This window comes from Lissotriton vulgaris, chromosome 6, assembly GCF_964263255.1.
Source record: "Lissotriton vulgaris chromosome 6, aLisVul1.2, whole genome shotgun sequence".
NCBI classification, from domain to species: domain Eukaryota; kingdom Metazoa; phylum Chordata; class Amphibia; order Caudata; family Salamandridae; genus Lissotriton; species Lissotriton vulgaris.
This window is the reverse complement of record NC_141694.1, coordinates 94,222,116-94,244,120: the sequence shown is the minus strand read 5'-3', so window position 1 is coordinate 94,244,120 and position 22,005 is coordinate 94,222,116. Positions and strand designations below refer to the sequence as shown.

General features: G+C 50.4%; 1 protein-coding gene across 2 annotated transcripts in view; it reads right to left on the bottom strand.

Annotated features, from left to right (window-relative positions):
• LOC147706850 (exportin-5-like) overlaps positions 1 to 22,005 on the bottom strand; it is a 2,308,032-nt gene that overhangs the window by 1,943,343 nt on the left and 342,684 nt on the right. For both annotated transcript variants that reach the window (XM_086926017.1, XM_086926018.1), the window contains exon 9: positions 17,762 to 17,861. In XM_086926017.1, coding sequence (XP_086782143.1) covers positions 17,762 to 17,861 — 100 coding nt within the window. The remainder of the gene's footprint in view (positions 1 to 17,761; positions 17,862 to 22,005) is intronic.

Here is a 22,005-nt window from a genome sequence, read left to right as displayed (position 1 = left end):
TGGCTTACTGATAGCAGATCTGAATACACTTAACGATACACCTGGCTATACCAGCCTTGGAAATGGGGTTGCCTTTGTGTTGTGGCGAAAAGGCAACAAATAGTTGTTTCGTCTTCCGAAAATCTTTGGTCCTATCAATGTAGTACATCAAGGCCCTCATGACGTCAAGCGTGTGGAGCATTCTCTCCGCAACGGACTCTGGATTTTGGAAGAACACAGGTAGTTCTATAGTTTGGTTGATATGGAACTGAGAAACCACCTTAGGAAGGAACTTAAGGTTAGTGCGAAGCACCACCCTGTTGGAATGAATTTGAATAAATGGCTCTTGGATAGTTAGTGCCTGGAGTTCACCAACTCGTCGTAGCGACGAAATCGCTATTAGGAGAGCCACTTTCCATGTTAAGAACTGAATCTCGCATGAATGCAGTGGCTCGAAAGGGGGACCCATTAGTCTCGTGAGGACCACATTTAGGTTCCATTCGGGAGCTGGTGGGGTCCGCGGAGGAATGACTCGTTTGAGTCCTTCCAGAAAGGCTTTGATGGCAGGCACTCTGAAAAGGGAGAGGTGCTGCCTGTTTTGCAGATAGGCCGCCATTGCGGATAGATGTAGACGAATGGAAGCATAGGCCAGATTACATTTGTACAGATGTAAGAGATAACAAATGATGTTTTGAATAGATGCGTCCAGCGGGTTAATATTGTGGTCTGCACAATAAATGACAAACCGCTTCCATTTCGCCGCATAGCATGCTCTGGTGGTGGGCTTCCTTGCCTCCCTGATTATGTCCATACAGTCAGGAGGTAAGTTGAGGTAGCCAAACTCTAAGACCTCAGGAGACAGATCGCCAGGTTGAGCTGTTGCGGATCTGGATGCTGAATGTCGCCATGGCTCTGTGTCAAAAGCTTGGGTGTCAGGCGCAGCCTTTGATGCGGTACCACGGATAGTTCCAGGAACGTGGTGTGCCATGGTTGGCGTGCCCACGTCGGAGCAACCAGGATGAGAGCCATCGAGTGTTGCTTCAGCTTGCGTGCCACCAACGGTATTAGAGGTGCTGGGGGAAAAGCGTACGCAAATCTGCCTGACCAGTTCATCCATATCGCATTGCCCTGCGACTGTGGGTGTGGAAACCTGGCGGCAAAGCTTCGGCATTTGGCGTTTTCCTTTGTGGCGAACAGGTCTATCTCTGGATGACCCCACCTTAGGAAGTACGGGTGGAGTACTGATGGATGTATCTCCCACTCGTGCATTTGGTGGCTGTACCTGCTGAGCAGGTCCGCCATCTGATTGTCCTTGCCCGGGAGGTGTTCCGCCATGAGGAAGATATTCTTTTGAATGGCCCACTTCCACATGCTCTGAGCCAGATGAGACAACTGTGGAGAGTGTGTACCTCCCTGCTTCTGGGTGTAGTACATGGCCGTCATGTTGTCCGTCCGGATCAACACAACCTTGTTGCACAGATGTACCTTGAATGCTTTCATTGCCATGAAGATAGCCATCAGTTCTAGAACGTTGATGTGCATCTTCCGTTGCTGTGGTGTCCATAGTCCCTGCACAGTGTAGTGGAGTACATGAGCTCCCCATCCCTGGAGAGATGCGTCCGTCGTCCGAATGATCTGTGGCACAGGCTCCTGGAACGGTCGTCCCTTGCAAAGGTTTTGTGGATTCCACCAATGCAGAGAGTTGTATGCACGACCGGTTACCAACACTAGGTCTTTCAATTGTCCGTGAGCCTGAGTCCACTGATGTGCTAAGCACTCCTGAAGCGGACGCATATGTAGTCTCGCGTGCGGGACTATGAAGATGCAGGAGGCCATCATGCCTATCAACTGCATGAACACTCGATTTGGAAGCGAGTGTTGAGGTCTGAATTTTTGTATCAGCGATTGAATGCTGCTGACCCTCACTGAATTTGGCTGTGCTGTAGCTGCCAGAGTGTTTATCGTTGCACCCAGATACTGCCGTATGTGGGCGGGTTGTAGGTGGGACTTTGGGTCATTCAGTAAGAATCCCAGATCGTGAAGAAGGTGAATGGTGTGGGACATGTGGGCGGCACACTGCTGGGCTGACTTTGCCTGGATTAGCCAGTCGTCCAGATAAGGGTAGACGTGAATTTTCTGTCTCCTTAGGTGTGCCGCCACCGTCGCCAGGCCCTTTGTAAACACCCTGGGTGCCGTGGTGACTCCGAAAGGTAGAACCTTGAACTGGTAATGTTGGTTTTGGATGGTGAACCGGAGGTATTTTTTGTGTGACGGGTGCAGCGGAATATGAAAATACGCATCCTTCAGATCTAAAGTTGCGAGAAAATCCCCCTGACTTCGCAACGGTAGGACTTGCTGCAGTGTTAGCATATGAAAGTGCTCCGACAGAATGTACTGATTGAGGGGTCTGAGGTCCAGTATGGGTCTGATGGACCCGTCCTTTTTTGGTATCAAGAAGTACGGTGAGTAAACTCCTGTGCCTCTTTCTTCCACAGGCACGAGCTTGATTGCCCCTTTTTGCAGCATGACGAGTACCTCCTGCTGCAACAAGTGCAAATGCTCGGCGGACATAGGACGGTGTCTTGGGGGTATGTTGGGTGGAGTGGATGTTAATTCCAGACAATAACCGTACTGGATAATCTGTGTGACCCACCTGTCTGTGGTGATGGACTTCCAGACTAGCAGGAACTGTTGAAGACTCCCCCCGAGAGGTGTTGCGTGGTCGGGGGGCAGTGACAAGGCGTCATTGTTTGTTAGTGGCGGAGGATCTAGAGTTGTTGTTTCCACGACCTCTGCCCTTGGCGCTGTTTCCACGATATCCACCTCGACTTTGTTTGGTGTATGTGGTTTGCGCGCCGCCTTTATAGTACTGTGTGTTCTGGGAAAGCTGGCCTCTGGAAACACCTCTATTGCTTGAGCGACGAAAAGAACCACCCCTGAACTGCTGCGACTGTAGAGCCCCCATAGACTTTGCAGTCTCAGTGTCTTTCTTGATTTTTTTCCAAGGTGGTGTCCACCTCTGGGCCAAATAGATGATCAGGGTTTACTGTCTGATTTAGAATGGTGGTCTGTATCTCTGGCTTGAACCGGAGATTCTGAGCCAGGCATGTCGTCTCAGCATGACACTAGTGTTAACAGCTCTGGCCGCGGTGTCTGCTGCGTCCAGTGCACATTTGATAGAAGCATTTAATATGAGCTTCCCTTCCTGGAGGAGCATCTCAGCTGCCTCCTTATATTCATCTGGTAGGTGCTGTAACAGGGTCTCAAGTGTGTCGTAATGGGCCCTGTCATACCTGGCTAAGAGTGCCTGAGTGTTTGAAATGCGCCAGATATTGGCCGCTTGAGCTGCCACCCTTTTCCCTGATGCCTCGAACACCTTAGATTCCTTATCTGGGGAAGGAGCATCACCCGTTGTTTGTGAATTAGCCCTCTTCCAGGCATTTGAAACAACAAGAGAGTCCAACTGCAACTGTCCCTTAATGTAAGTAGGGTCTCCAGGCGCCGGTTTGTACTTCTTTTCAATTCTGGGGTTTATCACCCTGGCTCTTGTAGGCTCCTTAAAGATTTCCCCAGCATGCTCCAAGACACCCTTCAACATAGGCAGAGTCTTGACAGTCCTCTTTCAGGTGGAAAAGGTGTCGAAAAGAAAGTCTACTTCAATGGGGTCAGCATGGAGCTGGACGTCATGATTCTTAGCCGCCCTTTCAATGAGGGCATTAAACGCTGCCGAATCCTCAGTAGGCGATGTTTTTACAGCATACACTTGAGTGTCTGGGGTAGAGTGTGGATCACCTGGGTCAGCAGCATCTGCCCAGGGTTCATTTGTATCATCTGGATCAGTGTCCACAGGATAGCTATATTCATCATTATCACCTTCCCCAGGGTCCACATCTGAATAAGTGGGTGAGACATCATGGCCACGTGGAGATACAGGTTCTACAAGAACAGGTGTTGAAGTAGAATCCTTTTTCTTCTTCAGTGGAATTTTATAGGACTCCATTGGCTGTTCCGGGGCGATTTTCCGTTTATAAAGAGAAAGTCTGCCTGTCTCGGCATTGATAAACTGTTCCTGTTGCTCTTCCAACGAGGATTGTCGATGCTTTGCGGCCGGGACCACAGTTGTCGACTTCGGCACCGTGGACACCTTCTTGGGTATGTCGGCGACCATTTTAGGGACGAAAGCCTTCGGCGCCACTTTCGGCTACAGCGCGAAGTGGATGGGCGTCGACGTCATCTGAGGTTTATCGAAAAGGCTTCGATGGTGGAGGATCCTTAGGCCCGACACCAGAGGCCTTGTCCTTGTCCTTGATGCGCTTCAGGGAGTCTGCCACCTGCTTCGAGAAGGAGGAGGACGGCTGCGTCGACTCGACGGAATCCTTCGAGGCACCACCAGGCGTGGACTCGGGGGTTGTTCCGCTCTTGGCCTTGTCGGGTCGACGCGGAGGCTCGAGAACCTTCGGATCACCGAGTCCTTTGTCGGTGTCGACTGTCTTCGGCGCCGATTTGTTCGGGTCGACTGCCCTGACCTTTGCCTTCGGCGTGCTAGACTTCGTCTCGACGCCCTTGAGCGGTTTCTTCGTGTCGATAACGCTCTTCTGCTTCGTCGGTGCCGACAGGTCCGAGGACTTCGAGCCGACCAAAGCAATACGCACTTTTGGTTTCGATGTAGTCAGCAGTGCTTTTGCTTGCGTCGATACCGGAGCTTTCACTTTCGGTTTCGATTTGGCAGTTTGAGGCTCCTTTGATATATCCGAAGCCGAGCCCGAAGGCGGGGCCGTAGAACTTATTGGGAGATCTTGGGTATGGCCTTGTGGCGATCCCTCGACCTGAGCCTTATGAAGCGTTTCGGCCCCAATGTCAGTTTGCGGGCATAGCTCCTCGCTCGAGCTATCTTCCATGGCCCCAAAGGCCCCGTCGTCGTCTCCTACCTCGTCGACGACTTCTTCCGCTTCGAGCATCTCAACATCAGCGTAGTAGTTGGAGTCGACCTCCGACGCAGGATTCGACAGGATCTCTTGAACCTCCCGGTCTGCTCCTTCATCATCCCCGGCATCGAAGATGTCCACAGGCTCCGGTGCAGTCTGCTGGGCTTCCTTGCGCGCAGCGCGTCGATGCAGAAGTGTCTTCTTGGATCGAAAACGGGAACAAGCCATGCAGCTGGCTTCATCATGATCCGGCGACAGACACTTGTTGCACACCGGGTGACCGTCGATGTGGGGATACTTGGAGTTGCACACAGGACATCTCTTGAACGGGCTCCGTTCCATGATGGTTCGTCGATAAGGCCTCTGGCGTCGACCGGGCCTTCAGCGTCGAATAGCACGCGGCTCTCCTGGATATCCGGCTCGGAACTGAGCTGGAAAGAACTGGGCACCGAACGCAAGACTATACCGACGAAAAACTAAAGGCCTTTTGGCCTTAAGAAAACTTTTATATCGATTCCGACTTGATTGAACCAATATGCATCCGAACGCAATGGCGGAAAAAAACTATCTGAGGATGGAGTCGATGCCCATGCGCACTGTAGTCCAGGGGAGGAGCCACCTATCTCGTGATACTTCGAAGACTCTTCCAGGACAACAATGTGCAATCATCCGGACCCAACACTAGGCGGCGATATATGCACAGATATGAATTCAGCAGCCCACATGCCTCGAACATAAGATAATAGCACTCCTGTGAGGATAGCATTTCCAAAATTCAGCATTACGATAACTATGGCACGCATTACTGTTTTTAGAGGATCATCTGGAATTAGATACCACGTTTTCTTTCTGCCATGGAGCTGGAAGTTTGCAGCTTGCACTTCCTTATTTAAGTGTGGAATGAAGGATAAAGTTGCTCTATAGTGAAACCAAATGATCTGGCTACCGGAAGGAGATGGGGGAGGCAATTCAGGTTGAAGGAATTCAATATTTAAGAGTCCACTGGCTTTTGGATTTTAATAGCAACTTTGGCATTGTTGTCCTTGTAGGAGCCCCTGAAGTAACCTCTTGGAGAGGAGTGTTGACTTTGATTACTGCGGTAAGAGCTGGAGGTGTCCAAAGATGTGGTTTTAGAACTTCCATCCTAGTTGGAGCGGCAAAAGGAGCCACAGCGAGTAGGTGTTTGAAGGGCCCCTATTGCTTTCACATTATCGATGTCCTTTTTAATTTTCTCTAGGGCCTCTTCAAGTTGAGGACCAAAAAGATGTCATTTGTCAAAGGGTACATTGAGGAGATTCTGCTGCACCTCTGGATTTAGGTTTAAAGTATTTTATTGAAGCAGGGTGGGGTAGGACACAAAGGGGCAGGGAACAGGTGAACCACAAGAACCGCGCACCAATGCGCATCATACAGCAAGTACAACAATGCAGTCACAATTTTGCAAGAGGCTCCATCCGACTCGGGAGCATAGCTTTCGCACCTGTGGGCACGGACAGACAACGAGGGGAGGGGGGGGGGGGGGGGGGGAGAAAGGGAGGGAGGGACGGGATGGGGGGAGGAGAGAAAATCAGGAGGGAGTGGACAAAAGAGAGAACGAATGAAAAAAAGGGGGGGGGGGAAAGGAAAAAGGGGGGGAATGGAAGGGAAGAGAGGAAAAGAAAAAGGGGGGAGGGGAGGGGTGAAGGGAGGAGAAGCAACCCCGCTCCAAAAACCTACCGAACCAAACCGAACCCCCAACTACCATACCCCAACCCACCCCCTGTACTGTGCCAATATCTACAGTCTCCACTACTTGAACTCTCCATGAATCTCTACTATACAATACCGACCCCACCCAATCAATCAGGCGGGTCCGGTGGCGGCGTCAGCCTCAACAACCGAAGGTATCTAGGGCAGGTGATCTCTCGAAACTCGGAACATAACAGGCTGTGAAAGGGCTCCCACAATTCCTCAAAGGTGTCAGTATCCCCCAGGGCTACTAAGGACATCTTCTCCATCCCAAGAACGTGCCATAATCTGTGCAGCCAACCAACTACAGAGGGAAGTGTTGTAGTGCGCCAGTGTATGAGAATATTCTGCACCGCTGATCCCAGCGCAATCGCGATCTGTCTACCCCTCTTAGACCTGAGGGGATACATCAGCCCATTCGGCAACCCCAACAGTACATAGGCCGGGAATCTAGGCAGTTCTATCCCAAAGCATTTGTCCACCTCGCTCAAGACCTCCTCCCAGTAAGGAGCCAGCAGGGGGCATTCCCATAGTATGTGTGTTAGTGTACCAGTGTTGCCACAGTTGCGCCAGCACGTCCCCGGTATTGCCCTGTCCATCTCGTGCAGTTTCTCCGGAGTACGGTACCAGTAGGTCGAGATTTTAGTAAAGGTCTCTGTAAGACCCGTGTGATAGGCCGAATGACGTGCGCGGTAGGAGATGTCGTCCCATTCTGTATGGCTCAGCTCGCGCCCAAGCTCTCGCTCCCAACGTTCCCGACCTGGGTTGTGAATGTGAAAGGAGGGGGGCTGCAGCATTTTATACAGGTCCGAGATCAGTTTAGCGTCCGACGTGCGAGTAATTAACCAACGCTCATACGCCGTGATTTCCCGGTGTGCCGCGTCGCGCACTTGGGGTTGTAATGCCCAGTGGCGCGCCTGCATGTAGCGCATGCGCTCCGTTTCCGGGAGGCCATAATCCCTTCTCAAGTCCTGGAAGGAGACAACTCCCTCAGGGGAGTACAAGTGGTACAGAGTGCAGCAGCGGGCCACCCGCCAGCGCTCATAGGCACCCTGTTCCATCCCTGGGCCGAAGTCCGGGTTGCCAATGAGCGGCGTAAAGGGAGAGGGGAAGGTGGTTAGCTCACATCTGGCAGCCACCGAGTCCCACGTCTGGAGCGGGACCCGCGTTACCAAAGACGCGTAAAGATTGGGGGGCCGGTGGGCCCGCCTCAAGAATGGCACTTCCTGCAGCGTCCTACCCGCCACCGCCTGATCCTGGAACAACCAATGCTTATCAGACTCCCACCGGCTCCATTCCACGAGATAGCGGAGCTGAGCGGCCTGGAAATATTTCCGCAAGTCCGGTATCCCCAGCCCTCCGGATTCTGTCGACAGCATAGCGATGCCCCTCTTGATCCTCGGCCTGCGGCCCTGCCACACGAACCGTGCAATGGCAGCCTGAGTCTCAGCAAGCCACCCCGCGGGGGGCTGGAGCGGTAACGCTCTGAAGAGGTAAAGCACCTGAGGCAGAAGGGTCATCTTCACCGCGGCCACTCTACCCAGTAGTGACAGCGTGCCCTTATCCCACCGGCCCAGTTCCTCCCTTATTTTCGCGCCCAGAGCCGCGTAATTGGCCGTAACCATCTCCGGGAGGGAGGGCGCCAACAGGATCCCCAAGTACGGGATCCGGTCCCTGGACCAGCTCAGAGGGTAAAGCCTCTGCAGTTCCACTCTAGTGGCAGCAGTAAGCGAGATGTCAAGGGCGGCTGACTTACCCAGGTTCACCTTGAAGCCCGCCACGTCAGCGAATAAGTTCAGTTCCTCCACACAGGCCGGCAGCGATCTCCGCGGGTCATCCAGCGTCAGAATGACATCATCCGCGTACAGGCTAATCGCATGACTAAACCCACCCATCTGGACGCCGATAATGTCAGGGTTCTGCCGAACCCTCTGGGCAAATGGCTCCATGTACAAGGCAAAGAGCAAAGGGGAGAGCGGGCACCCCTGTCTCGTGCCCCGCTCAATGGGGAAGGGTCGAGAGCTGCCGCCGTTCACCCGGACCACTGCAGAGGGGAACCGGTAGCAATTGAAGATCAGATGACGGAACCTCTCCCCTATCCCGAATTTGCTCAGGACTTTCTCCAGGTAGGGCCAGTGCACCCTGTCAAAAGCCTTCTCCGCGTCTATGGACAGGAGCATCCTCTCCCCAGGGATCCTGGAAGCCTTCTCGAGAATGTGCGTCACCCTTTTCGTGTTATCTACCGTTTGCCTACCGGGCACAAAGCCCGCTTGGTCCGAGTCAACCATGCCGGGGAGGTGCAACGCCAGGCGTGCAGCCAAGATACTGGTGAACACCTTCAAATCAGTGTTCAGCAGCGAAATGGGACGATAGGACCCACAAGCGGTCCTGTCTTTGCCCGGCTTGGGGATCACTGAAACCGTGGCCTGGAGAAATTCGGGGGGGATGGCTCCCGGCTCTGCGAAGGTGTTAAAGAGGCGAGTCAGCAGAGGCGCCAGCTCCTGACAGAAGGTTTTGTAAAACAGCGGGATAAAGCCATCCGGTCCCGGGGCCTTACCCAGTTTGAGCCGGGATATCGCCGTGACCACCTCTTCGATACGTATGTCACGCTCCAGATACTGAGCCTGATCCTGTGTCAGCGACGGGAGCGGGACCGAGTCCAGATAGTCCCCCTCAGCCTGGGCCGAAGAGGCCTCCCCGGAGTAGAGGTCAGCATAAAAGCCGCGAAAGACGTCTGCTATGTGCTCATCGGTCGTGACTCTACCTCCGGCCGGGTCCAATAGTTCCTTCACACGGTGCTGCTGGTGCTGTACCCTAAGTTTGTTAGCCAGGAGCCGCCCACACCGATCGCCCCCTGTGTAATATTGGTGCTTCAGGCGAAGCATCGCATACTCCGCCCGATCTGTGTCAAGGGCCGCCAGGAGCTTCCGCGCCGCCTTCAGCTGCCTCCACACCCTGGGGGCCCCTGTCCTGTGATGAACCTGCTCCAGCTCCCTCACCTGCCGGGTGAGCTCATCTCTCTTGAGTTGTCGGTCCCTATTCTCGGCCGAGGAAATCGCGATAAATTCGCCTCGGAGCACGGCCTTTAGGGCTGCCCACTGTGTCGCACGGGAAGTATCCCCATTATCGTTCACGGTCTGAAAAGCCAAAATGGCCGCCCGGATCTGATCCACCACCGACCACCTGTGCAAAAGCGTGTCTCGGAGCCTCCAGACCCCTCTCGGCCGAGCCACCGGTGGAAGAGTGAAAACGCCCTCCACCGGAGCGTGGTCAGAAAGGGAGAGGACCCCCATGTCCGCACTCGAAGCCAAAAGGAGCAATGGGCCCGACACCAGGAGATGGTCTAAGCGCGCATAAGATCTATGGGCGTGTGAGAAGTAAGAGTATGCGCGGGTGGTGGGGTGGAGGCGGCGCCACATGTCATGCATGTCCAGCTCCTCAAGTCGAGTTCGAATCGAGCCCGAAAGCTCACCCAACTGATGGCGCCGCTGCACAGACCTATCCAGTGCCGCATCGAAAACCAGGTTCAAATCACCCCCCAACACTATGTGCCTATCAGAGGTGGATGCAACGTCGTCCAAGGCCCTGTGCAAGAATTGGTCCTGATGATCATTGGGGCAGTAGACGGTGCCCACAGTCAGTGCTATGCCCCCCACCTTAATCTTGTATACTAGAAGTCTCCCTTTCTGTTCTGCTACCTTGCTCACGACCTCTCCCCTGAACCCCCTAGAAAACAAGATTGCCACCCCTGCCGTCTTGGAGGCGCTAGAGGAGAATAGCTGTGTGGGGAACTTGGGGGTACGCATCCGCGAGCAATCCTTAGCCAGCAAATGGGTCTCCTGCAACAGGAAGATATCCGCTTGTGAGTTTTCCAACAGGGATAACACTGCCCGCCGCTTAACCGGATTATTCAGCCCTTTCACATTGAGAGTAAGCACCTTAAGAGCCATCAAAGAGGGAGTTCAGGGAGCACATATCAGGAAGCAAAGCCCCGCAAGCAAACGCAGAAGGCACCCTTCGAGGCCACAAAACAGAGCAACTTTGAATTACCCACTGGCACAGTACAGTCCCCGAACCCCAACACCCCACAACTAGAAACCCCCCCCCCCTGCCCCCACACAACCAAATCTACACCACCCCCCGCAACTGGCCCCCCCTCTAGGTCTCAGAATCAAAACATCTGCCTGCCTGTCCCAACCCCATTCCCCGCTTCCCAAACTTTTCAAAAAAGACATTGTCCCAGTCCGGCCCGAAACGGGCAAGGCCGTGGTAAGTCAATCTAGTGGACGTCCAGCCATCCCCTCCAGCACTCGCCCTTCCTCCCAGCCCACCCCCCGGATCCCCGCACCTGCAATAAGAATGAGCTAAAGTAGACTCCCCCCGGAGTGAGTTCAGGCCGTCAAGGCCACTTCGCCATTCGCCGCCACTCTGGAGGCCTCCTGGATGGCAGCCGCCATTTCTGCCCGGATTGCGGGCGAGCCCGGGCGCTCCGCCGGAGGAGAGGCCCCCCCCCCAGCTTGTTGCCATCCGTTACGAGTGCTGCGCCTCCGCCGTGGGGCCGGGGTATCTGTGTCCGATGCTGTGAGGCCCAACACCGCGCAGACATCTTGGAGGGACCGAAGCTGATGCAAGACACCGTTCCACCTGAAGATCAGACGGAAGGGGTGCCCCCAGGAATACTGTGTCTCATGCTCTCGAAGGAAGTCCGTGGCGATCTTGAAGGACTTCCTCTTCTGTAGCGTGACTGTGGATAAGTCCTGAAACAGGGTCACAGGGTGATCCCGGAATCGGAAAGGTTGCTGCCCTCGTGCCTCTCGGAGGATCCGCTCCTTCAAGGGAAAGTTCGGGAGGAAGGCCAGAATGTCCGGAGCGGGCGCTGTAGCTCTGCGGGGGCGACCCACCCGATGTGCCCGGTCTATGCGAATCCGAAAGTCCTCCGACTCTCCCAGGATCGCACGGAAGAGGGCCACCAGATATGCAGTCACGTCTTCACCCTCCTCACCAGACGGCACACCGCGGACCCGTATGTTGTTCCGCCTGGACCGATTTTCAAGGTCCTCGGCGTGGGCTTGTAACTCAATCTGTTGCTCCCGTAGCCGCAGGACTTCCTGTTGCAGATGGGTGATCTCCTCATCCCTGGAGTGACCCGCTTCCTCCACCGTGTTCACACGGTCCCCCAGGGAGTCCATCTCTCTCCTCACTTCGCGGACCTCCCCGGCCACCTCACTCTTGAGCGTTTGAAAGTCCTCCCGAAGGGAGCTAAACAGCGACTCGAGAAATGATCTCGTCACCGGGGGCTCTCCACCGTCCGCCCCCCTGGTTGGTGCCGGGGAGGTCGCGGCAGGTTGGGCTCCTCCGCTGCGTAGGGCGCCCCGTCCCAGCATTTCCGGCAAGGTCCGGTCACCCCGTCGCTGCCCCCTGGCATTCGACATTGTAGATCAATAAAGGACACTGAGGCTTACTGACCAGCCAAGAAAGCAGCTATATGCCAGCCGGGAGCAGCCCGCACAAAGAGCACCAGGAGGGCCGAGCTGCCCGTCCGAACTTCACAAAATGGCCGCTCAGTAGTGCCGAGGGGACAACGCCCAAGATGGAGACCCTCTCTACTTCTCCAATCTGAGGTCCAGAAATCCGGCCAGTGGGCTAAGTCACAGTGCAATGTTCACCGGGGTCCACTGCTTCAGGGAAAGATCTTCCCCGGGAGACTCGCTCCCCAATCCCATACAGACAACCAGCCAAAGCGATCTCCTCCAGCGGGCCTCCTCAAGCCACGGGCTGGCGTAGTGAGGCGATGCCGACTCCGCCTCCGCTCTGCACCTCCGCTCCGTTCCGCTCCGTACAGCCGCCGTTGGACAACTCCGAGCCGCTCGCGAAGCCGTTGCCGACTTCCACTCCGACAGCTCATGCACCGCTGCGGGCTTCACACCTCGGAGGCCGGTCGCTCCGTCGCGCTCCGAGGGTCGGGAGACTCGCGGCTTCCGGCTCTCACTCGGGCCGTTCAGCGGGCTCCGACCTGGGCTTTACCGGTCAGAATCTCATCCCCGACGGGGCAAACCAGGCTCAGCAGGCTCTCCACACCTCCACCGTGTGCACCCGGCTCAGTTGCCGCTTGATCCGGGGGGGAATCAGCGATTACAAGCGGTGCAGGAATTCAGGGGTCCGGGAGCTCTCGGCAAGTGCGACCGCTCAGCCCGCCATCTTGGCCACGCCCCGCACCTCTGGATTTAAACCAGAAATATGAAGCCATGCATGGCATCGAAGCACAATGCTGGTATCGATGACTGGTGGCAGTGTCAGCTTGAGTCCAGGTCAAACAGTATGGAGGTATTGCATATTAGCTTTCCTTCTGAGACAAGTTCTTGTCCTCTCTTTCTATGCTCTTCTGGGAGATATTAGAGCAGGTGCTCCATTTCATCCCACTGAGCACAGTCATAGCGAGCAAGCAAGCCCATTGAGTTGGCAATACGTCAATGATTGGCAGATTGTGCTGCAACCCTTTTACCTGCTGCATCAATGTGCTTGCTCTCTTTGTCGGGCTCCGCTAGCTTCTGAGTTTGCCCACTTGCAAGCAGTGATAATCGTTAGTGAGCCCAGTGGTAATTGGCCCTTAATATGTAGGGGATTAGATGGGGAGGCCTTGAATTTTTTATCTACCCTGGGTGTTAAAACCCTAACTCTACTAGGGTCAATGCGTCTTGGCATCCCTTTAAGCATTGCTAGATAATAAGTAGCTCTATGGGTAGATAAACGAGTCTCAAAAAGGAAATCCCCTTCTGAGAGTTTCATATGATGTTGTACATAGTGAAAGGCAGCAAGTCTACTGATATGCTGTTAGGTCATCAGAAGGAGAGGGACAGGTGGGATATAAGTCCGGGTCTGTGTCCCCTGGAGGGTCAATATCGTAGGTGTCCTAGAGGTCGGGATGTGGTGGTGTCTCAAAGGTGTTGTGTCTTTCACAATGCCCACCTGTATCGCATTGTGGAGGCCCTTGAGGTACGATATCCAGTGCATCTCCAATAGACTGGTGGAGAAAGGAAGTCTGGTGGTGGCCAAAGTTGTGGAGATGGCGGCGGAAGTGGAGGTAGGAAGGGTGGTGTAAGACGCAAAGGGCTAGTGGCTTTCTCCAGTTTTTTCAGTTTTTTTAATAGTAGCGGTGAGTCAAGAGCCTCTTGGAGAGACAGCTGTCTTTTCGGCGTTGTAGGTTAGAGCCGAAGGCTTGGCGAGGTTACAGCTGAAATGAGATTGGATGGGGATTTGTTTATGTCTAGCATCCAGCTTTTCCTGGAGTCTATGAAGAATGGGCTCAACTGGCTTTCTGGAATGGAGTTTGGAAGCAGGCTTCAAAGCTTTTGCAACCATCCCAAGTTTCAGCACCAAAGTTCCACACGGTGTCGTAGCTGTGGACACCAATGGTGGGTTTAATATCAGTGGTCCGCTTGGCACTGAGGTGGTCATGCCAAATGCTTTGGCTTTGGTTGGTGTTTTGGCGTCCGAACCAGTCACTCGGTCCCGACCATGGCCAGAAGGCAGTGGTGGACTGAGGGACTCTTGCTCACCAGGGGCTGGGTGTCTCTTGGAGTGTTCGACACTCTGTTGAGGGAGTGTTCAACACCGGGGACAGTACTCACGGACTATTAAGCCAGTGTGACTTTCCCCACATCGAGGTTGGAGCCAGAACAGACCTCATCCGAGAACGCCTCTTTTTCCCCAACCAATGGTTGTTGTTCTTTTTCTTATTTATTTATTTATTTTGAAAGTTTTATATAGCGCGAACAAGATCTTCGCAGATATCAGAGCGCTTTACAGAGGGGGGAGCATGTATACGCAGATACATCAGTCATGTTAAAGGTACATTGAGGTGATAACATAAAACAATCAATAGGTAATTTCAGAATCGAAATAACAATACAAAGTGTTCGACAAGTAGTAGCCTAAGATGTCCAGAGTTTCCTTAATCCTTCTCCGCAGCATCTTGAGTCGAAGGGTTTTCAGGGAGCGGAAGGAGTGACAGGCTTCCCATCTCTGTGTTCTGATGATAAACACCAATTACAGACTAGATGCAAGATGGTCTGGGGATATTTTGCATGGCAGGGAGGGAAGTAACGGAAGGGCGGCCATTCCATTACTAGCAGGACATTCTCTGGAGAACCCGATGGAGACTGAAAAAAAAGGCCCTAAAGGGAGAGGCCCTATAGGGGCTGCAGTTGGAGCACGTCGACTCGACGAGTGATGTAGCTATACCTCAATACACAGAAATGGAAACGCGATCAAAACAACATTGACGAGGATGAGTGTGCTGCACGAACCAAAAGTAGTATCATGCCTGCCTTGAATAAGAATGCAGGCAAACACGCTCGAGCTTGATGGTGGAAAGAAAATAATCTAACAATGCCCATGTCCATTATCACCAGGGGGAGGAGTCACTCAAACTTGTGACTTGAAAGACTTCTTCGAAGAAAAGCAACTTGCACACATCCAAACCCAACCCTAGCTGGCAGTTGTATGGAAAACATGTGTAGCCACAGCAACATTAGCCTCAAACTTCTGATTTCCTGAAATGAGAAGGAGAAAATGTCCTGAATCCAAGTTTGAAATCAGAAAAAACAGAATCTAAGGATTGTAATATCTAGTAGACTGAATAATTTAAGTACAGCGGACTATCGTCTGCATGCTGTACCATATAAATCTTAACCCGTTTAGAGCGTCGAACGTTCAGCGCCCAGTGCTGAACGTTCGAATAACGGGTGGGGATGCGTCGGCCAACGGACGTGCGCAGCACTACCAAGGTTGTGCACGCGACGACCGTTGGCCGACGGCAGCGCATAAGGGGTTAAACGAATTTGAGGAAAGAACTGATTCTTGTCGAAATCCACATGAGAAGTGTGCTGGTTCAGGTGTGAGTTCCCAAGTTTTTACCAGGAATTACCTGCTTCTCATGTAGGGTGAGGACCAATTTAGAACATTTCCTTTTTAGACTATTATGTATTCTAGGGTTGGTTAAGTCTACTGTGATCTATTGTGGCAAATGCTGCATTTAAGTCATTAAGTATAATTAGGCAGGTCCCTAACTGTAATCCTTATTGAGGATGTGATCCAGTACTTTCAAGGTAGTGGTTTCAATGCTATAGCATACCCTTAGTCTTGAATAAAGACTAGCTGGCCGACTTGTCTTGTTTATTTGATAGGTAAGTTGGTCTGCTGCAATTCTTTTTTTATGACATTCCCAAGCCAAAGGAGCAAGTAAACTGCTAGAAAGGTATCAATGTTGATGGATTGACATGTTTTGTTGAGGATTATGTGACTGGACTGATTTTTAGTGATGAGAGAAAGGTTCCTTGAGAGAATGATGTGGTTAGAACCTTAATCCAGGACACCTGGAAAAGGTGGAAAGTCTTATTTGCTATTGAGGTGTTCTAGTGACATCATAAACCATTAGTCCCAAGTCTGAACGGCTATTAATTGTCACAGGAACCCAGAGTTGGCAATACAGAACAACATTACATCTTAACTGTTATGTATTTTATATATTTATTTTGTGGGCGTTAGTTCTAAAAAAGCCTCCTTCCGTAAAGCACAACTAAAATGGGCCCAGATAAGAATGCCTAGATTGTATCTTTTAAGACTAAGCTAGTGAAGAAACTGGACAATGGTGAGGGTCAGAGGATCGATGTAATTCGGTGGCTACGTAGGATAAAGGACTTCCTGAATTTGCCAAATAATTGGGAGGTTCACCAAAAGGTTGTTTCTAGCTCCAATTGATAAATATTATTGGCAGAAAATGTGCAGCACAATTTTTCATTTTTGGTGTAAAATTTAAATAACATTGCTTCATAGTTGGGTCCACCACCGCTTAAGGATTAGAGCCCCGTGTTGGGATGGTAATGTTCCCTGCATGGTATGCATTCATGTTCTTCTGCATTGAGTGCCCAACTGCGAACATCTGGTATCCTGGTTTTCGTTTCTGGCCCTGGTGCTGCACTAATCTAGCGTGTGAGCAAAGGCCTAGGACTGTTTCTTGCCATTAGTGTGGTCCTAGACCTGTCCTTTGATCTGGAGAGACACACAAACATATCACTGCAGACAATAAACTAATGTCCTTGAAATGGGTTTAGTACATAAAGTGGTGGTGGCAGCGAACAATGTTTTGTGAATCCATAGTTGTGGCCGGACCTTTTTTATCTGAAGTGGAGGACTACTCGCCCACTTGTGTAAAGCTTCACTTGCGCTTATCCGACTACAAGCGCTAACATCCCAAGTGCACATGTTACATAGCTGCTTATGCAACCTGCTCGATATATCCATGGCGTGTGTGAGTGAGGCACAGTAATGGAGGCCTGTGGGATTTATTTTTGATATGGCCTTTTGCACTAGATGGTGAGCTTGTTGTCCCTGACAGTGGAAGTGCATACTAGACATTTCGGAATCTGGACGGAGGAGGTCTAAACTTTAAAGTGCAAGGAGAGGACACAAGGTTCTATAGTAATTCAGTTTCTCCATTTGCTGAGCCAGGACAGTTTTCACCAGACTTTCAGGCTTCAGCCAGTAGGGGTATATTCTGTCCATTCCCTTTCACCGGTCTTTTTTTTAAAAAACTGGGTTGTATTACAGTTTTGTAGTCACTGTTATTTCTAGTGGTTATATTTCTATTTAAATGTAGTTTCTTTTTTTAAACTAAAAACTAAATAGCCAAAAATTGGCAAATAAAGCCTTTCAACAGCTGCTTCATTTTCTTTATAAAAAAACATGATTATATCCATTGTTATTTCTATTTAGTAAAAACTGCTCATGGATCCCAGGTACTGGCAGGACAATTCAGTGCCTATGACTATAACAAAGCTTGACCTACAAGAGAATCATGGGATCTTTGACATAAAGATCCACCAAAATGCAGTGGGTACATAAACGTATTGTTAGGTGCGAACTATGGACAAGTACCACAGCCTTACACTTGACACATAGAGGCATCCTCATAATACTATAATGCTTCATGCGCAGGTTGACTGGCCCTTTCAAGGTAAACCTGAACTCTAAACCTTCAGAACTTGACCAGAATCTGAACTTGAATGATGGTTCGGCAAACTGGAACATCACAACATGAATTAACAAAAATATTCAAAGATGAGAACTACCATCACTTGGCAGAGCTGCTCGCCCAAAACGAACAACAGCTCGCATCGTATTTTCATGAAGAAATAACGCTTGTCTGTCAGAACTTCCCCGGCGGCCAATCTAATGGGAAAGGAAAGAGAAAACATATTGTAAGACTACAGTAGCAAAAAATCATCTAGAGGTAGGAATTAGTAGAATGGCTATACAGTATGTGACCCAATATGTAGGTACTTAAAATCAAACATTCAACAGGTAAATTCAGTTTTAACTATTTTCAATGGTTTCATAACTACACATACCATGACCCATCACATACATCCCCGCTGATCAGTGAGAACGTGCTTTACACCAAGGAAAACTAAGATTCATACACATCTTCACTCCCAATCTCACTCTGTCCCTCCTTCCTCCTGTTCAGGGACTCAAGATAAGCGAATCCATAGAGACACCATTTCCAGCTGTCATCGGAATGTTAACTGAGGAGAAATGGATCATGCGAGCAGTGCCCCCACCGTTTTTAGGTCTTCCGTAGGCAGTGCTTGAGCTATCTCTTCCAGACCTGCTGTATTCAGGATGAGGGCATAAATCTTAGCCCACTTTCCGCCCATCTTTTTAATTGGCTCCTGTCACTGTCCTTTGTCAATGGTGGCTTTTCATTGGTCAATAGGTTTAGTAGTCCCTCTTTAGTACCGCCTTTTCTTTACATGTAGCCGCCCATGAGGACACCCCCTTTTACATGTGTTGCTACTAAGGACGTTTTACTTATAGCCTCCAAGCACTATTTTCTTAAATGCCTTTCTCCTGTGGCAAGCAGGCCACGTTATCCCGCAACTTTTTTGTTTTGTTTTTTGTTGTTGTATTTAACTGTTTCAGTCCAACTGTGGTCCTTTCATCATTCTCTCATGTAAAGGCTCAGCCTTGGCCGGAGTAAGGCTGGCTCGCCCAGGCCTGCTTATCCCCTCTTCCTGGGCCTGGACTGTTTTTTCTCTTGTTCACTACCTCCCTCCAGACTGGCTCAGCCTGTCCTGGCTTTCTTTCCTCTCGACTCCCTGATTCTCTGGCTAGCAGCCCACCACACCTGCTGCTCATGTGATGGCTCTGTCAAAAGACCTCCCACTGATACCCATTTCTCCTTTTTGGTGGGGATAAAAAAAAATCGGTTCCACAGAGGAGGCTAAGTGCATTTCTTGAGCACGCCACACAACGTTGAAAATAAGGAGGATCATTTGGCAGGGGCTTTCGATGTTGCTCAGTTTCCTGTGTCAGAAACTCGTGGGCTGGGGCATGGAGGTGGGGCAAATTAGCATCATTACGGGCTCTTCTTAGCCTAATCGGACGCAGTATGAGGCAGCTTCACAATGCCATTGGGCGAAGGGGAAATTCCATATATAGAGCAATCAGCCCCCTGCACAGCAGTCGCGGCCCTTGAAGGTAAGAGCAGTGGGGCGGGAGATTTCGACATACGACCACGAGGGAAAATTAATATTGTTTTTAATTTTCCCTTGTGGTCTTCTGTTGAATTCCCCCCTGCTACCAAATCGGGCCCACCACTCTTACCTGCACGGGCCGCAACTGCTCCACAGGTCTATGCGCAAGGCACAATAAAGGCCATGATGTGGCAGCGGTTGGAAAACATTATCGGTAGGGTCAGATTTACAATATTTGGGTCGGGTTGCATTTACATTTTGTTATCGCATGCCAAAGAGTTCCCGTACTATAGGGCATTAAATTCTATTGTACATCCCTCTTTTACCTGTGTCATATTTGTATTACTACTGCCGCTTTGCCCTAGATATAATTTCTCCTACAATGCAGCTACCATTCAGCACTGAATGCTATGCTACCGTGGCATTCAAGCTCTATCAACAGAGATGCAGAGAACATGATTACTTCCCAGTCTTGCTCCCATCTGCCGGACTCCACTTCCTGGGTCTTCGAAAAAAACTTATGTGAAAGAAGTTACAGGATTTCATTTTATATATTGGGTTAAGACAAACTAAAAGTGCATTCCCATCGCATTAATTGAAGCACTTTAGCGCAGTAAATGTTGGCATCTCATGTATATACCTTGCCCAATGGACAGAAAGCTGCCAATCTTATAAAACAACACAATTATTTTTTCTTGTTTATGCTGGGAACACCACCAATATCTCTAACTTTCAAAAATGTGAGACCGATTGCATTGCAAATGGTTGTTTATTTTGAGAATGGTGTGAACTGGGAAAGAGTCTCAGGGATGATACATAGCACTTTGAGATATTGTGGGCAGGTGATTTCTGGACAAGAGTGTGAGTAATGATATCCAGTTTGTCTCAAAGGATTTTAACCTATTTTTCGGTAAGACTGTAATTTTATCCAAAGCTGGAGTGTCCCATAATGGGGACAATGAGCCACTAAACAATGACATATCTGGTTTTCCCGACAGCACCAGAATGGCTGAAATTTGAATTATTGTAGATTGTTTATCTGAAAATGACAACCCTAGGAGGCGCACTCCCCACTCTGTCGCACACTGAATAACTGAATACACATTTGCAAGGAAAAAGTATATTCATAAGTGCACCTGAGACCCACACAAACCATCCAGCATGTTGCTGTCATATTAACCCATGTTGCTACCTTGTCTGGAGATAGGTACTAGTAGGTAAGTAGCTTCAATTGTGTTTCCCTCCCTTTGATATTCTTTAACGATGTGCATGCTTGTCATGGAGCCGTTCCCCCATTCCTGTAGGCCTAGATTTGTGTCAATAGAAAATGCCCCTAAAAGTACAATGCTGATAGACTAGTTTGACTCTACTGTTTTCCCAAAACGCACTTCTTTAAAATGAGTACACCATTTTCGCCTTCCAAACTTATCTGTGTGCTGGCCACGATTTGTGCAATATTTCAAGTATTGCACCATGCATTATGAACCTATGTGCTGGTAGTGGATCCCCACTTGCCTGCCTTGGTCGCACTTCACATCCAAACCTTATATTTTTTGCCAAAACTCCAAACACAATTTCTAAATGATGCTCTTAACACACTTTCAGTATTATTTATTCACACTTCTTCTTTATCTTAGTTTTTATTTTGCAAAACAAAATTATGTATTGACTTTCTGTACTGTTGGAGAATATTCCATCAATATAACATGTGGTTGTTGATTTTGTATACATGTGCCCAATGCATTTCGGGACAGGTGACCTTTTTTCAGGGGTCTCTGCATCATGTAAATACAAATTAGTATACCTGTAGGAAAATATCGTACAATTAACAGGAGTATGACCCATATAGCTGATTAGGACTGGGTAATGAAGGTACAATCAAAAACAATGTCCCAATAGGTAAAAATAAACAGTCAATTAAGTATGCATGCACATCGCATTGCTGAAAGGAAAGAAGGCCCAAATCGGGTAAACCGCGAAATAGGTGTGAGTCGTATCGTCCCTTGTCCCTTATGAACACCGATGTTAAAATCATAGCTAAAGTGCTGGCGACTCGGCTGCGCCTGCTCCTCCCGGTTATGGTGTTACCGGATCAATCCGGATTTATTCCCCTCCGATCTACCACTCACAATTTAAGAGCTATATTTGCGGTATTGCATCTCCTCAAACCAGAATTGGCTGCGGGGGCTGTCATGCTAGACGCCGCGAAAGCCTTTGACTCAGTAGCGTGGCGGTATATGATAGCGGTACTGCATCGTATGGGAGTGCCTTTTTTCTTTACATCGCTGATCACCCTGCTCTATACTAATCCCATAGCGCGCGTTCGAGTAAACGGTCATGTATCGGCTCCATTCCCTGTGAGGAGGGGGACTAGACAGGGCTGTCCTCTTTCGCCTTTACTATTTGCTCTTGTGTTGGAAACTCTAGCGTGTGTTCTGAGGCAAAGATATGTGGAGGCTGCCCTGAAGTTCCCTCTTCGGTCTCTGGCGGTGTCCATGTATGCCGACGACATGGTCCTGTATGTGCGAGAGCCTGCTCGACATCTTGAATCCATACTTCGGGAATTCATTCGGTTTGGGCATCACTCGGGCCTTTCCATCAACTGGGAGAAATCTATTATGATGCCACTCACTGACGTTACCCTCCCTTTTCCCTTGGAATTCCCGTTGGAATGGGCAACGGAACCGGTGCGTTATTTAGGGATCTGGATGCATAGAGATAGCCAAGAAATTATTCGGGCTAACTATGGAGTGGCCATTTCAAAACTTGAGGATCAGGTGGCACGTTGGATTCGGCTCCCTCTCACCTTCGCTGACCGAGTGTCTCTGATAAAAATG